General features: G+C 32.3%; 2 protein-coding genes across 2 annotated transcripts; one reads left to right on the forward strand and one right to left on the reverse strand.

The window, feature by feature from the left end:
• The first annotated feature begins 6,472 nt into the window (after positions 1 to 6,472).
• On the forward strand, positions 6,473 to 8,842 carry LOC130969915 (bifunctional protein FolD 4, chloroplastic-like). The gene is made up of 5 exons (XM_057895833.1): positions 6,473 to 6,760; positions 7,338 to 7,663; positions 7,890 to 8,126; positions 8,264 to 8,431; positions 8,563 to 8,842. Exons 1-5 carry the CDS (start codon positions 6,538 to 6,540, stop codon positions 8,731 to 8,733), a joined length of 1,125 nt encoding a protein of 374 aa, XP_057751816.1. The 5' UTR covers positions 6,473 to 6,537; the 3' UTR covers positions 8,734 to 8,842.
• A 623-nt stretch (positions 8,843 to 9,465) lies between these two features.
• On the reverse strand, positions 9,466 to 13,807 carry LOC130969734 (phosphomannomutase-like). The gene is made up of 12 exons (XM_057895597.1): positions 13,518 to 13,807; positions 13,061 to 13,151; positions 11,942 to 11,990; positions 11,756 to 11,822; positions 11,372 to 11,448; positions 11,101 to 11,136; positions 10,950 to 11,005; positions 10,765 to 10,864; positions 10,574 to 10,669; positions 10,397 to 10,486; positions 9,926 to 9,977; positions 9,466 to 9,810 (listed from the first exon to the last, which is right to left on the reverse strand). Exons 2-12 carry the CDS (start codon positions 13,123 to 13,125, stop codon positions 9,755 to 9,757), a joined length of 744 nt encoding a protein of 247 aa, XP_057751580.1. The 5' UTR covers positions 13,126 to 13,151; positions 13,518 to 13,807; the 3' UTR covers positions 9,466 to 9,754.
• Positions 13,808 to 14,421: the final 614 nt, after the last annotated feature.

Below are 14,421 nucleotides of genomic sequence, written 5' to 3' on the forward strand. Positions count from 1 at the left end.
TAAACTTAAAGGGCTATTAATTTTAGATTCTCTTATTTGAAAATTCAATGAAACTAATTTTCCTGATGGTTCTTTTAATAATAGAACTGGGTTTTCAATAGCTTTATATTTTGGTATTTCTGTTTTTACAATTTTCTGAAATAATTCATCAACATAAATTCTTTCTCTGTTTTTAAATATTATACTATGATGGCTATTTGTTAAAGCATAATTTATTGCATATGTAATTAAAAATGGTTCATCATCTTGTTCCATTAGATTCTTTCTGTGAAATTTATAAGCTAAGCTTATAGATCTTCCAAGATTTTCAGTTGATAAAGGTATAGCGTATCCAAGATGGGCATTGAATTTAACATTTACGTTTGCCAAGTTTCCATGAACAATTCCAATTATTTGATCTATTGGATCATCAATAATTCTTTTATCGCAGATTGCTAAGCTTATTGGTGAATTAATTCCTTTCATGTATGTAGATTTAATTAAGACTTGTATAGTACTAATATGGATCCATCCAATTTTAGATCTTTTTTGTTGATCCTTAATTTTCTCAATCTGTTTACTCAATTCTTCATCATTTATCAAAGCTATTTCAAGTTCTCCATTGGCGGATTTTATCTTTATAGGTGCTTCAAGTTGAATTTTTCCATAGTATATTATATTTTTTCTATTAAAAACTTCTTTTAAAAGATTTTGTTTATTAAAATTTTCATTTGATTTGAGATTTAATTCTGTTTTTAGAACAGCTTGTTTTTCATTATCTAATAAGGCAGATAATCTATAATAATCAGATTCTTCCGTTAATTCTAAACTTTCTAAATAATTCATAGCTAAGAGATTAGGATAAAGGCATACCTTTCTGGAAAAAAACTTCCTTTATTTAGAATATTTTACATAAGATGTTTTTGTCTCCAGATGGGAGATTGTAGATACTAACTCTAGAGGGGAGTTTAGAATTGGTTTTTCCTAAGGGAATTCTTCTTCAGACTATAGAATCGCTTTGGCAGCTTTCTCCTTGCTCTCCAAGCATGTGAGTACTCTTAGCCTCCTGCTTTCTATTGTCTGATGCCTTCTACAATTGCCTAAGCAACCTATTTATAATGGTTGGGTCTGATGGACAATTCCCATCCTTATCCTTCTTATGACGTCATTGCTTACGTCATTGTTTATTATCTTGCACCAGCTACATTGTTGGTGCTCTATGACCTAAGCGCTTACGTCACTATGCAATAATGTTGAGAGATGCTTCAGATGTGCTGTCCTCCTCTTTCATTATGTGACCTTCAGATGCGTTATCTTCTTCCTTTATCATGTGGGTTGATTCCGTTTCATTATTGCTTTCTTCAGATAACTCTGAGACACATAGCTGGCACTTGTGGTCTTCTCTATCTTTTATCAAATAGCAGAGATTCCTCTTTATCCCTTCGGGGAGCTTTTCTAAGAGTCCAGATAAGTTGTAGAATGCTGATTCAAATTCCACTAAGAGTCTCATCTCTCTTTCTTCAATTTCATTCCTTTTACTGGACACAAGCAAAGTATTTCTGCTTTTATAATTGATTCTTGTGTGAGATTCCCTTGTTATCTTTTGAGTTCTTTCGAAGACCCTTGCTAGTGTGCTGGCTAGTCTTCCTTCATGACTGTAGATTGTTAAATCTTAAACTTGATCAATTGGCTGAAAATTTTCTGGGAAGACGGACATGAAGATTACTTGATGTGCTGGAACCAAGCATTCTTCTTCTTCATTAAAAATAGGTTGACTATTCATAAATTTTAGGGATATATCCCTTGGATTTACGTTGTCAATCATATTTTTAAATCTCTTTACTGCATCAACGAATCCTGTAGGAAACTCACTAATAATTTTCAAATCATTAAAAATTAAAATTGTATCAATTAATCCATACTGGAAAAACTGATAGGTGTCAGATGGGGAAGCATCTGAAAATATAACCAGCTTTGTTAGCTGTTCTTTGGCAATAGGATAATATCCCAAGATTGCCCTTTTTTCTTCAGTCCAATTCAGGACTATGTTAAGGGTTTCTGAGATTTGATCTACAGACCCTTTTCTTTTCCTTGATTTCAGCCCTTGTAGGAATGTTTCTTATTATCCCTGTTCTCTGGGTTTGAATTGGAGCTTTATCTGCTCTTTTTAGGGTTTGCTTTGGATGAAGAGCTTCATATTCCCTGAAGGATTCTTTTGCTTCTTCCAGTGTTAAAAACCCTCCTTTATGAATTATCCTTGATTGATGTGTAAATGGTGCTGCTTTTTCCCAGACATCATATACTCCTTTCATGGGCCATTATAAATTACATAATATTTTTTATCTTGGGTGGATTTTTTGATAATTTCAGCAATTGTTTTATTTTCTGGAATTTTTTCTTCACCTGATTTGTCCACCACGCTTAGCTGGCTGAACTCTGATGGTTTTGGTTGTTGTGTTGATTTCATTGCTTTGATGGCCTTCTTGAGGGATTGGATCTGTATCCTTATTTGCTGACAATGCTTGCATTTTTCGAGTTCTTGTTCGTATTTTTGAATTTCTTGATCTAATGCGTTGTAGACGAACTCCATTCTCTTGTTAATGTATCTGCAATAACATTTTTGTCACCCTTAATATATTCAATTTTTATTGGATATTGTAACAAAAATAATTGCCATCTTACCAATCGTCCATGATTATAATCAACTTTTAAATTATATCGTATAAAACCTGTTAGATAACTTGAATCTGTCCTTAATGTAAATTCTCTGGGTAGTAAATCAATTTTCCATTTCTTAAGAGATTTAATTGCTGCCAGAATTTCCTTTTCATGAGTGGTATATTTCTGTTCTATTGGAGTAAAAGTTCCTGAAATATACCTGCAAAGTAATTCCTTTGGGGGATATTTAGAATCTAGTGACTCTTTTTTTTTTGTTCCAAGCTTTTTATAGCTTTCTTAGCTTTTAGACATCTTGACCAGGTTATGTCTGAGGCATCTGTTTCTACTATTAAGTAGTCATTTTCTTCTGGAATATAAAGTTCTGGAAGTTTTTCACATAATTCTTTAATTCTTTGAATTTGCATACTATCTTTTTCATCCCATTTCCATTCTTTTTTAGTACTTATTTTTGGAAATAAGCTTTTAGTGTATTCTGTTATATTCTTTAAAAATCCTTGATCAGAAATATAATTTATACACCCTAAAAATCTTTGTAATTATTTTCTATCTTCTATTTTATTAGAAAATAAATTTACTTTTTCTAGAACATTTGGTTGAAGTTTTAGCTTTCCTTGAGTGGATAGAATTAATCCAAGAAACTCTATTTCTTGTTTTGCTATTCTTGCTTTCTTTTTGCTAAGAACTAATCCTTTTTCTTTACATCTTTCTAAAACTATTAATAATTTTTGAAGATGATCTTCTTTATCCTGTTTTATAAAAAATAGTATATCATCAATGTACACTAGAATAAATTCATTTAACTCCTTTAGATTTTCTTCCATAAATCTTTGATAAATACCTGGGGCTTGTTTTAATCCGAATGGTAATACATTCCATTCATAGAGCAACACACTTGTTGATTCTTTTGTTGGGCAAGTAAAAGCAGTTAATTTCTTTGTTTCTTCGTCTAAACGAAGTTGCCAATATCCTGATTTTGCATCAAGAGATGAAAACCAAGTTGCTCCTTTGATTTTTTCTAAAATAGAATCTTTTCTTGGAAGTTTATGAGCATCACCAATAGTTGCTTCATTCATCTTTTTATAGTTAATAACCATTCTTCGTTTTCCCCTTTTAATTTCATTATTGTTTTCGACATAAAAGGCTGGAGCCGCGTGAGGGCTTTTACTTAATCTTATAATTCCTTTTTCCAAAAGATCTCTACATTCTAATGAGAACTCTTCTCTATCTCTTGCGGAATAAGGAATTTTATTTGGAACATTTATCTCTTTTGTAGGGTCTTTTAATTTAATGCTTACTAATTCGTTATTTGTATTTTTAATATCCAAAGGATTTTCAGCACAAATTTCATCCAGAAGTTCTTCTATCTTTGTTTCAAGATTATTTTTTGGAATTTTTATCTAAAAGTATAAATTTAAATAACATGTCTCTAACATAGAAAATATTTTAAATTTTAGAATCTTATCTATAGTAGTAGTTGGTATTTTTATACGTTTCGATTTTTGATTTATTGAAGAATCGTGTGGAGCTTTTAAAACTATATATGTTAATTCTTGAATGAATGGATGATATAGCTTTAAAAAGTTATTTCCTATGATAAAATCCATTCCAGAATCTAACATATATATAAATGGAACAATGAACCTATAATTTTGAATAAAAATTTCAGCCATCTCTTCTTTTTGGTCAATTTTATGTATTGATTTGTCAGCTATTCTAACTCTTAATGGTTTCTTTAATTTTTTCCAATCAAGTTTTATATTTGAACTAGCAAAGCATTGTGTTGCTCCAGGATCTATGAAAGCATTTATAAACTTTTCTGTTATTTTTATAGTAATAAATGTGGCATTATTACTCAATCTCTGAGTCTGTTTCTGAGACATATTCAAAAATATAGTCTAAGTTATCATCAGATTCCTCTAATGGTTCCATGAAACAAGACTTAGCAATTTCTATTTGTTTAGTAAGATTCTTTTTATCCTTCTTTTTTGGACATTCATTTGCATAGTGTCCTTCTTCTTGGCAATACCAACACTTACAATTTTCTTTTTTATTTGGGCAATAGTTATTTTTTTGTCTTTTGTTTTTATTGTTATTTTCCTTCCTAAAATACCTCTTTTTTCTCCAGTTTGGATAGTATTTTCTTTTTCTAAATTGATATTTTCTTTTTCTTTGAAGGTTTTTATTAAGACCATATTTTTGAGGTATCTCTTCATTATCCTGACAGCAGATTCTAATTATATTTGCAAATCTTTTTTGAGTCGCTTCTTGCATACAACGTTCTTTTATTTCCTCTCTTATTGCAGAGGTTGCTCCACCAAAATTATTTTCAATTGTCCCTCTATTTATTTCTCTTATAAATCTTCCCATTATAAATTCATTAGCAGGATATGGAAGTTTTGTTATATACATACTAAGATAATGATTTTTATCTTCTTCTTTTAATTTGTAATAATGTATTCTATATTCGCATATATAAGATTCCACATTACATAGATCATATATCTGAATATTAGTTAAATGGTTTTTTGCTTCTTGATATTCTTTATTATAGACTTCTTGTCTATGATCTATAATATTTTTTCCAAAAAATTCTTTATATAGAATCATCATTATATATAATATCTTGTCATAAGCTGTTGTTTTTGTTGCTAAATCTTCTATTATTTGGTTTTCTATTGATGTCATATAATCTCTTATAGTTCCTTTAGTATGAAACCCTATGTAATTCCAAATATCCCTTCCAGACAAATCACTAAGCTTTGGATTAGTAAAAGCTTCTAATAAAAAGGAATTCAACCAATTTTCAAAAATTTCTTTTTCATTCTTTTTACAGTCTAAATCAAGCATTCTTTCTCCTTCCATTTCCTGGATTTTAGGAACGTATTTTGATGGTATTTTTGTATATTTTGAATCTTTATTTATAAACCCTTTTTTAAAAGCATAATTATCAAAACCTGTTTCCCATTTAAATTGAGATTGATTATCTTTAGATGTTCCACCTTCATTTTTTACTTGTATTGGAATTGCTGGTTCTTCGTCACTTGAATAATCTATGATGTGTTCTTCATTTTCTATATTTTCAGAATTTACTAATTCTTCTTCTATTTAAAATCCTTGTTCCATAATATTATTTTCTTGAGCCATTTTTAATTGTTTAAAGAGCATTGTAACTTCTTCTAATTTTTCCTCAATATTCATAATTTTAGTGGTGGTTTTACTTTTAAATCTGTTATGTTGATTATATTTTGAAATTTTTCTTCTTTAGGATTTTCTTTTTCCTTATTTCTTTGAAATTTTATGGATACTAATATTTCTTCAAGCATATCTACTATAGAATTTAATTGTGGGTTAAAAGTATGATAAAGATGTGGGGAATCATTTCCATGGTAACATTTCTTAGAAATTCCGTGTGAAAAATAAGTTTTTTCAGGTTTTTGAAGTCCTTCAATAAAACTTATAGTAAAATAAAGATTTTGAGAAAAATCATTTTGTATTGATTTTAAGAATTCGGTGTCATTACAGTTAACATTAGTTAAAATCATTAATTTTTTATCTATTAATTTTGATAACTTAATTATTTCTTCTCTTAAATCTTTTAATTTACTTTTTTCCATTAGATGACGCTTTTGTGAAGAGTTACGGTTTAAAGTAAAAAGTGTGGCTTTAGAAAGTGTAGTGTAAACAAATCTTTAAATCTGTATGACTTTTTGATCTGTATACTAAAATTCACCGATAAATAAATAAACATAAAAGGAAAAGTTAAAAAGAATAAAAAAAATGGAGAATCTATTCTCCAAGAAGTGAGAAAAACAAAAAACAGAGGCAACATTTGATCACTAAACCTGTGTTGTGTTGTGTTTGAGGAATCAACTAATACTAATGGCTTCTGCTGCTGCTTCTTCATGTTCTTCCATTTCAATGATGTTCCTAACTCATTCCTGTGCCTCTACTTCTTCCACCGCCCACCGCCTGCTCCCACCGGGATGCCTCCGCCGCCGCCTCCACTGCCACCCCTTACAGAGGGGCCCCACCTATCTCCGGTGCCTCACTTTTCACTCTTCCGCAGCAGCTCCTTCACTGCCCCATGTTGTTTTTCCCCATGGTACAAACAAGGCTCTCAACTTTTCTGCCGCTTTTTGTCTATTTGAAACCTCCGTTTAGTTTTAGCTTGATGGGTCATTTGTGGTACCCTTCTTTTGTTATTTTGTAGCTATCTTTTGTAGTTATGGCATTAAAGGGCAAAAAAAAAAAAGCAGTCTCTTTTACATTCAACTTGAAATGGTGCTAGTGACTTTTTTTTACATTCAATAGGGTTTACGGTCTAGTTTTCTTTTTCTTTTTGGTGGGGGGATTTGAGTTTCTGTTTGGTTGAGATTGCCAGTGTTTGTGTCTGCCTGTGTTGATTCAACATAGCCTGCTAGTGACATTGTAGAATTAAATGGATAAGCTTTGGAATTTAGCATGAATTTTACCTCAGTTACCTGCTGATTAGGTTCTAGATGATAATTTGTACAATGAAGAATTTGAAGCCTTATGTCTGATCAAGATATTAGACTTGGATTGGGCATGTGATTCTCTTACATGCACGTGACAATGAATCCTTTCTATTGCTATTGTATGAGAAAGGTTTCGCTAAGTTATGTTCATATGTTTATTTTTTAATATGATTATGTGTGCAGCATCCCTGACTACTGGGACTAATACTAAGGTGATTGATGGAAAAGCGGTATCAAAGCAGATCAGAGATGAGATAACAGCTGAAGTCTCCAGGATGAAAGAAGCTATTGGTGTGATTCCAGGGTTAGCCGTAATCCTTGTTGGAGATAGAAAGGACTCTGCTACTTACGTGCGTAACAAGAAGAAAGCTTGTGAATCTGTTGGAATCAATTCTTTGGAAGTACATTTGGCTGAGGATTCCACAGAAGAAGAAGTATTGAAGCATATTTCAGGCTACAATGATGATCCTTCAGTCCATGGCATTCTTGTTCAGTTACCTTTACCTTCTGTATGCTTCTACATCTCTAACTTCATTTTATATTAAGGGAAAAGTATTCTAAATTATGCTAAGTTTCCTATATTTTCATGGAAATACGTCAAGCTTTTCATACACGAAAGATCAATAACTTATAGCTGAGTTTGCTGCAGATAAGAGTGACTTAATGACTAATAGATAAGAGTGACTTAATGACTTTCATTGGAAGCTTTAATAATTTTCCTTGGCCTTATGACAGCATATGAATGAGCAAAATGTCCTGAATGCTGTTAGAATTGAGAAAGATGTAGATGGCTTTCATCCATTAAATATTGGTCGTCTTGCCATGCGTGGTAGAGAACCACTATTTGTTCCCTGTACACCAAAGGGGTGCATAGAGCTACTTCACAGACACGGCATTTCTATTAAAGGAAAGAGGGCCATTGTAATTGGTCGGAGCAATATCGTAGGAATGCCAGCTGCTCTCTTGCTGCAGGTAAACTTCTCATTAGTCAAAACTTTAAAAGTTATAAACAGTTCAAAATTTGTTTTATTTAAATATAACTGGCTCCTTTTCTTTTTTTGGTATCAAACATGTGTGTGTGTGTGTGTGTGTGTATATAATTTTCCTAGAGGGAAGATGCTACTGTCACTGTCGTCCATTCAAGAACCAATAATCCTGAAGAGATCATAAAGCAGGCAGATATTATCATTTCGGCTGTTGGGCAGCCAAACATGGTTAGGGGAAGCTGGATAAAAACTGGTGCAGTAATTATCGATGTCGGAATCAACCCAGTAGAGGTTAGTAGATTTAATTTAAGTCCTTTATCTTGGTTGTGTTTTTGTGAATAATGAAAAAAACAATTAAATGCAGAAATTTTAAAATCAAGGTTATTTAACCAATCCATGTGTATTTGGGGGGTTTGAGACAGGATCCGAATAGCCCTCGAGGGTATAGACTGGTTGGAGATGTTTGTTATGAAGAAGCCGTAGAAGTTGCCTCGGCTGTTACTCCTGTTCCTGGAGGAGTTGGTCCAATGACCATAGCAATGCTTCTCCAGAATACACTCATCTCTGCAAAGAGGATGCATAATTTTGAATAAACAAGTGAAATCATGTAATATCATTTATTCCATCAATTTTTTGTTTAGAAGATTGTTGGATTTTGTCTTACCTTTATGATTTGGTTGTACATTGAAAAGAAAAGAGAAAGAGAAGGGGGGGGGGGGGGGGGGGGTGGTTTGAAAGTTTCTTAGGATAGTAGCATAAAAGATCCCCTTCCATGTAGTTGCATAATCTGATGCAATAAATTCATTACTCTTAAGAAACTTGGTTGAAATGTCAAATCTAGTGGTATAGTATACAACTCATACAAGTAGTGAAAAGAAAGCTCTTGTATTTATTCTGAGTCTTAATTTCATGAATAAATTATAACTAAAATGAGACCAATTGCTCAAGTTTCTTGATTTGGTCCTCCTTCTACATTTTGGTTATATGCATGTGTAGCTTCCTTATCATTATTTAGATATAATTGAAATTTGGGACTAAAGAATGTGAGTACTGATGTTCAGCCAAACTATGAATTGGAAGTACATTTTGTTTGAGAAAATAATTTCAACTTTTATTTTTATTTTAAAGCTAATTGTAATTTTAATTTGTTTTTCTTTTTTCTCTTGAAATTGAGATGTATTTAGAAAATGGATGGTGATATTACCACTTCTATATTTGATAATTTCATTGTATACATGATTTTTTTTTTTTGCATTATATATTTGCATGAATTTGTTAAAAAAGAATTATCAAAATACGAATAATAAATATCCATTTCCCAAAAAATAAGAAGTAGAAACAAGAAACAAGCTTCTTTAGTTGTTTTGAACATAAAATAAGTTAAATCTAGTGGCAGCAACACTGTCATGTTATGAGTTGGCCGCATCACTCTTAACAGATTGATTTGAAACAATTTAACTGCATGACATGCTTATTTATCAAATCCAATATATAAAAATGCCAACAAAATTACAAAATTGGGGAACCAAAATTACAGTGATTTGCATCTTGTGATCACATGTATTTGATACTTCCTCAATAGTGGTTCTCAATGGAAACACTGCTTCAGCAAATTCAATTTTTAAGGAAGAGAGCTGTGCACTGCTTCATGGTATCTTCAGGACTTGTAACTGAAAAGAAATGAATACAAATGGTCTTTATTTAAAATGAAATTGTTTCAGCATGCCATTGTAACCAAAACTCAGTCATTTTCACATGTTATGATTAAGTTAGAAAGCAACTAACCTGTGTGGCCAATAGTCCTTTCTGATTCATAGATTTCATGGTCATTTCCACCCTGCTCAAAGAAAATTACAAAATAAGAATGTAGGAAATTAATTAATCTTCATCCTATGGTAACACCATAAAATAGACATATAGCTTCAGTTTTGGGTTGCAACAGTTGGCAGTAAAAAATTTCAATAAATATATAAATTCTAAAAGCATTATCATTTTGGTAAATTATTTGAAATAGGCCCAAAATGGAGAAAAAAAAAGTTCATGCAGTCTCCATAAATAGACAATTATTTGCTTGTTACAGAATTTTTTGCCCCAGCTCACTTTAAGGATTTTCACAGAGATGTAACATTGATAAATCATAGACAAAGGTTCGGTAGCGACTAGCGTTATAGAATTCAAAAATCTACAATGGTATAGAGTTACAGATGTGTGTTTGATACTCTACAGGTGTATTGCATAATAAACTTAAGGACTAACCTTGTAGGTTTTGTCACCAAAGAAGTGAATTTCATTAAAATCTTCAAGGTATTTAAGGCAGTATGTTTTATCCCAACCTTGAGGGAAAACCTGAAGAGAAGATTCAAATTAAGATATATTCACTTATAACTTGACCATTAACACATTTGCCACATCAGCATGAAGATCATCACTTACATCAAAGCTTATCTGGCCTCCAATGGAAAATGTCAGATTAAAATGAGCAAACTTTTCGCGAAGCACCTCAACCATTTTCGGACGAATGTTGTGAATCTGAGAACATGCGTTGCAAACTTTTAAAAGAAATATAGTATCAAATTATAGAAACCGAAATTCTAATTAGCATTCACATGACCAAGATGTCTCACCTTGTCATACTTCTCAAATTCATCTCTTTCTTCTTGGCTGCAGTTTCGCCCGATTGGCGACACATTCAGCATTCCACTACGGAATTCTATGAATGTTCCCCTGAAAAGATTGTGACAAAACGTGATTTATAAGTTTCCTGCAATAAAAATGAAATGTATATGATTAACCTCTGAATATCGCTAACCTCTTAATAGGGATATCCAAGTCAGCAATGTAATGAAGCGTGAAATTAATAAATTCCTGCAACAAAATTATCCCCAAATGCTGTTAGGAGGTAATCAGCATGGTTGGCTCAGTCTCAAACAATATGGCTTGAATGGAAATTCGGGCCTTACCTTGAGCTTTTCATCACCAAGGAATGATTTCAAGCTCTGTAAACAGGGAAATTTACAACTTGCCATGGTGTATTAGATCAAAACTTTACATTGCTAGATTAAGAGGAAAAAAAAAGAAGAGGGGGGGGGGGGGGGGGGGGGGGTTTACAAGCCACAACATAATGGTACTAGTTTTGTTCTTTCGATAACAAAAGGGTCATCACAATTTTTTCAAGCTACATCTGATCATTGCAATTTGATTCTATCAAGGATTGAGGTTTATGAGGTGTACCTGGGTTCCAATGAGGTTTCCTTCCTTATGAGCCACAAGACCATTCTCAGAAAATACATAATCATAGTCATTGGTAACTGCAACAGTAAGGGGTATATTCAAAAGATAGATCCTTTTGATTTCATTATAATAGCTTATCAAAGATGCATGATTTGACAAAAGTAGAGAAAAAATAAAAACTGAATTCTCAGCTTATATCAGCAAACATGATTCCCAACTTCAACCAATTTCAAAGAAGACAACAAAACAAACATGAAAAAGAAACCACATAATAGAATTAATTAGCATTAAGCAATGAGATGGAACACTACAATCAATTTTCTCAAAGTGGTTTCACATAACAAAATTATAGCATCAGAAATCTGAGAGATGCTTGTAGCTAACCTGTGCTGCCAAGTTGCTCAGATATCTTTACAAGGTCAGAACCGCCCACAACTCCAACTGTTACAACCTGTACTAGGAAAAAGGAAAGGACTTTTAAAGCAGGTTCTATGAATGGTCACGTATGGATTAAGAAAAGAAATGCATGTAAACTTTTTTTTTCCCAAAAATAAAATCCGGCTCATTTACCTTCCTTAGATCTTGCATGAACACCAACATCTCTGGAGTCACCACCTTGAATTCGAGTAGGAAACAATAAATAAAGGTGATGCAAGACTAAACAATCATAATAAATCCAGATTTCTAGTTTTCTTCAGCATTGGATTCAGTAGCCTTCTCCAAAGAGAGGCTATTGGTAGCCTCTTCGTAGTTATAAAATAACCCCATGCATATCTTTTCATATTTAAAAAGTACTCATGCTTTGTTTTTTATTTCTTTTCAGACCTTCACTGTTCAAATAAGATGAAAAGAAAGTACTGCCGCATCTCATTGCTGCCTTATCCTTTGAAAGAACTGCAACACCATTAATAAATTTTGATCCACCTCCATCATGTCCAATATAAACATTGACAATGGTGGTGATTGATGGATGATCTCGGTGAACGATCTTTGGAGTGTTGATTGAGCAACATGGGCTCACTTCTTCCTCTTCCTCTTGTTTCTCTTTTGTCATTATTATTCCTTCTCTTTGCTCTTTAATTATTGAAATATATGATAATTATTGGTGCCTTTATTCATACGAGTATGCTCTTCACTTTTTGAATAATCTAGGTTTATTCAATCAATTCATTAATTTCAATACAAAATAAAAAGAAAATATGACTTCAATTTGTTAAAAGATTATCTAGTTTCATAAAGAGATCCAGAGTCAAATTCAACATTGGTGACTAGTTTGTGCAGCATTTGTAGCTGTTGGGAGTGGGAATGTTTTTCTTTTTCTTGGTTGAGAGTGGGCACAGTTGGAATCCAGAATTTATTTTTATGGACTTCTGATGGAGATAAAAATTATTCATACAACTTCATGCCAAACAAATGAAACTACTGAACAGTGTTGATGGAAGTTGCAATAGTGAAGGCAGAAATGGAAGTTGGGATAATGCGTGTTAAAAAAGAAATAAAAAAATAAAAAGGAATACTTTCAAATATTAAAAGATATGTATCGGGTATATTTTATAATTGAATTTGAAGAGGCTACTAGTAGCTTTCTTTGGAGAGGGAAACCGAATCCAAACCCTAATTAGTAACCTTAAACTACTTGTAGACAATAAATCTGACTCAGAACACATCAAATTGCTATCTTGTAATATATTTTGGGCTGTAAGAGTCCCATCAACATCAAACAATGCAATCAAACCAGGTTTCCGGGCAGCCATTTATTCTTATTATTAGCACCAAAAACCTGCATAGTGTTGAACCCCTTCATCAAGGTTTAAGCAAAGATATGGTCAAAAATGCAAATCAACAACTCCCCCCCCCCCCCCCCCCCCTCAAAGGCAACTGTTTGCTTCATCAAGCAATAAAGACACAAGAGTATATGAACATTGTCCAAAACTTCATTATATCCTCCAGCAGACACATAATCGAACTTGTATGGTAAACGCTTATTCATCAATAGTGTAAGATAATTACAATCTTACAAGTTTGCAAATGCTGCTTCGTCAAATAAGGAATTTTGGAAGAAAAAGAGAAACAACCAGCTCAGAAATGCAGAATTCCATAAAATTTTTAAAATAAATAATAAAAGAAAAAAAATGAAAAACGCTACCTTGCACGCAACGCAGCAGCAGCCAGCAGGAGTGAGAAGCTGGGAGCGTGCGATCTGAGCGAGAGAGAAGTGAGAAGTGAGAAGAAGGAAATTAAGTTGAAGCAGATAGACCGTTATAATGGGTGGAAGCAAAGGAGTTAATGTAAAACGATTTGAGATCTGTGATTGAGACTTGAGAGGGAATTGGACACAGGAAACTGCTTTCAGTGGGGCCTACAACAACACTAGAATGCAACCAAGGCGCGCGCAAAAACGTGCATCATACCGTACAATCTAGTTAAAGATGAAGACTGGTGTTTCTCAAAACTGGATCTCCCAAAGGTTTTTTTTTTAATTTATTTCACACACATATTTTGATTATATTTTAATCTGTGTTTTTGGTATTTTAAAATGAGGAGGGTTAGGACTTAAGGAGAACATCAAATTTTGTAATTTATAGTCATTAATTTGTTATTATTAGTATTTTTAATGGTATGAGATTTCATTTAATGATATGGAATTGCTCACTTTTTTACTGGTTAAGTACTGACCATATTTTAATAAAAATATTGGTCCTTAAACTTTCTTTTTTAGAATAAAATATTATTTTTGATATTTCAAATAAAAAGATAAAACTAAAATTTTAAATATTGTATTAAGTGAATTATTATTATTACTACAAACATTCACATTATTTTATTAAAACTACAAAGGGTGTTTGCTTTTTTTGAAAATCCGATCCAACTAGACTTGCTTTGATGATGGGCAGGCTTGTCGAAGAGTTATATCAACGCTTTATTATTATTACTACAAACATTCACATTATTTTATTAAAACTACAAAGGGTGTTTGCAGTGCGGTTTGATTTGGTTTTAAGAGAAAAAGTCATTCGATCTAAACGCTTAATTTATGTGCATTGCAGTTT

The sequence above is a fragment of the Arachis stenosperma genome, chromosome 3 (genome assembly GCF_014773155.1).
Source record: "Arachis stenosperma cultivar V10309 chromosome 3, arast.V10309.gnm1.PFL2, whole genome shotgun sequence".
NCBI lineage: Eukaryota > Viridiplantae > Streptophyta > Magnoliopsida > Fabales > Fabaceae > Arachis > Arachis stenosperma.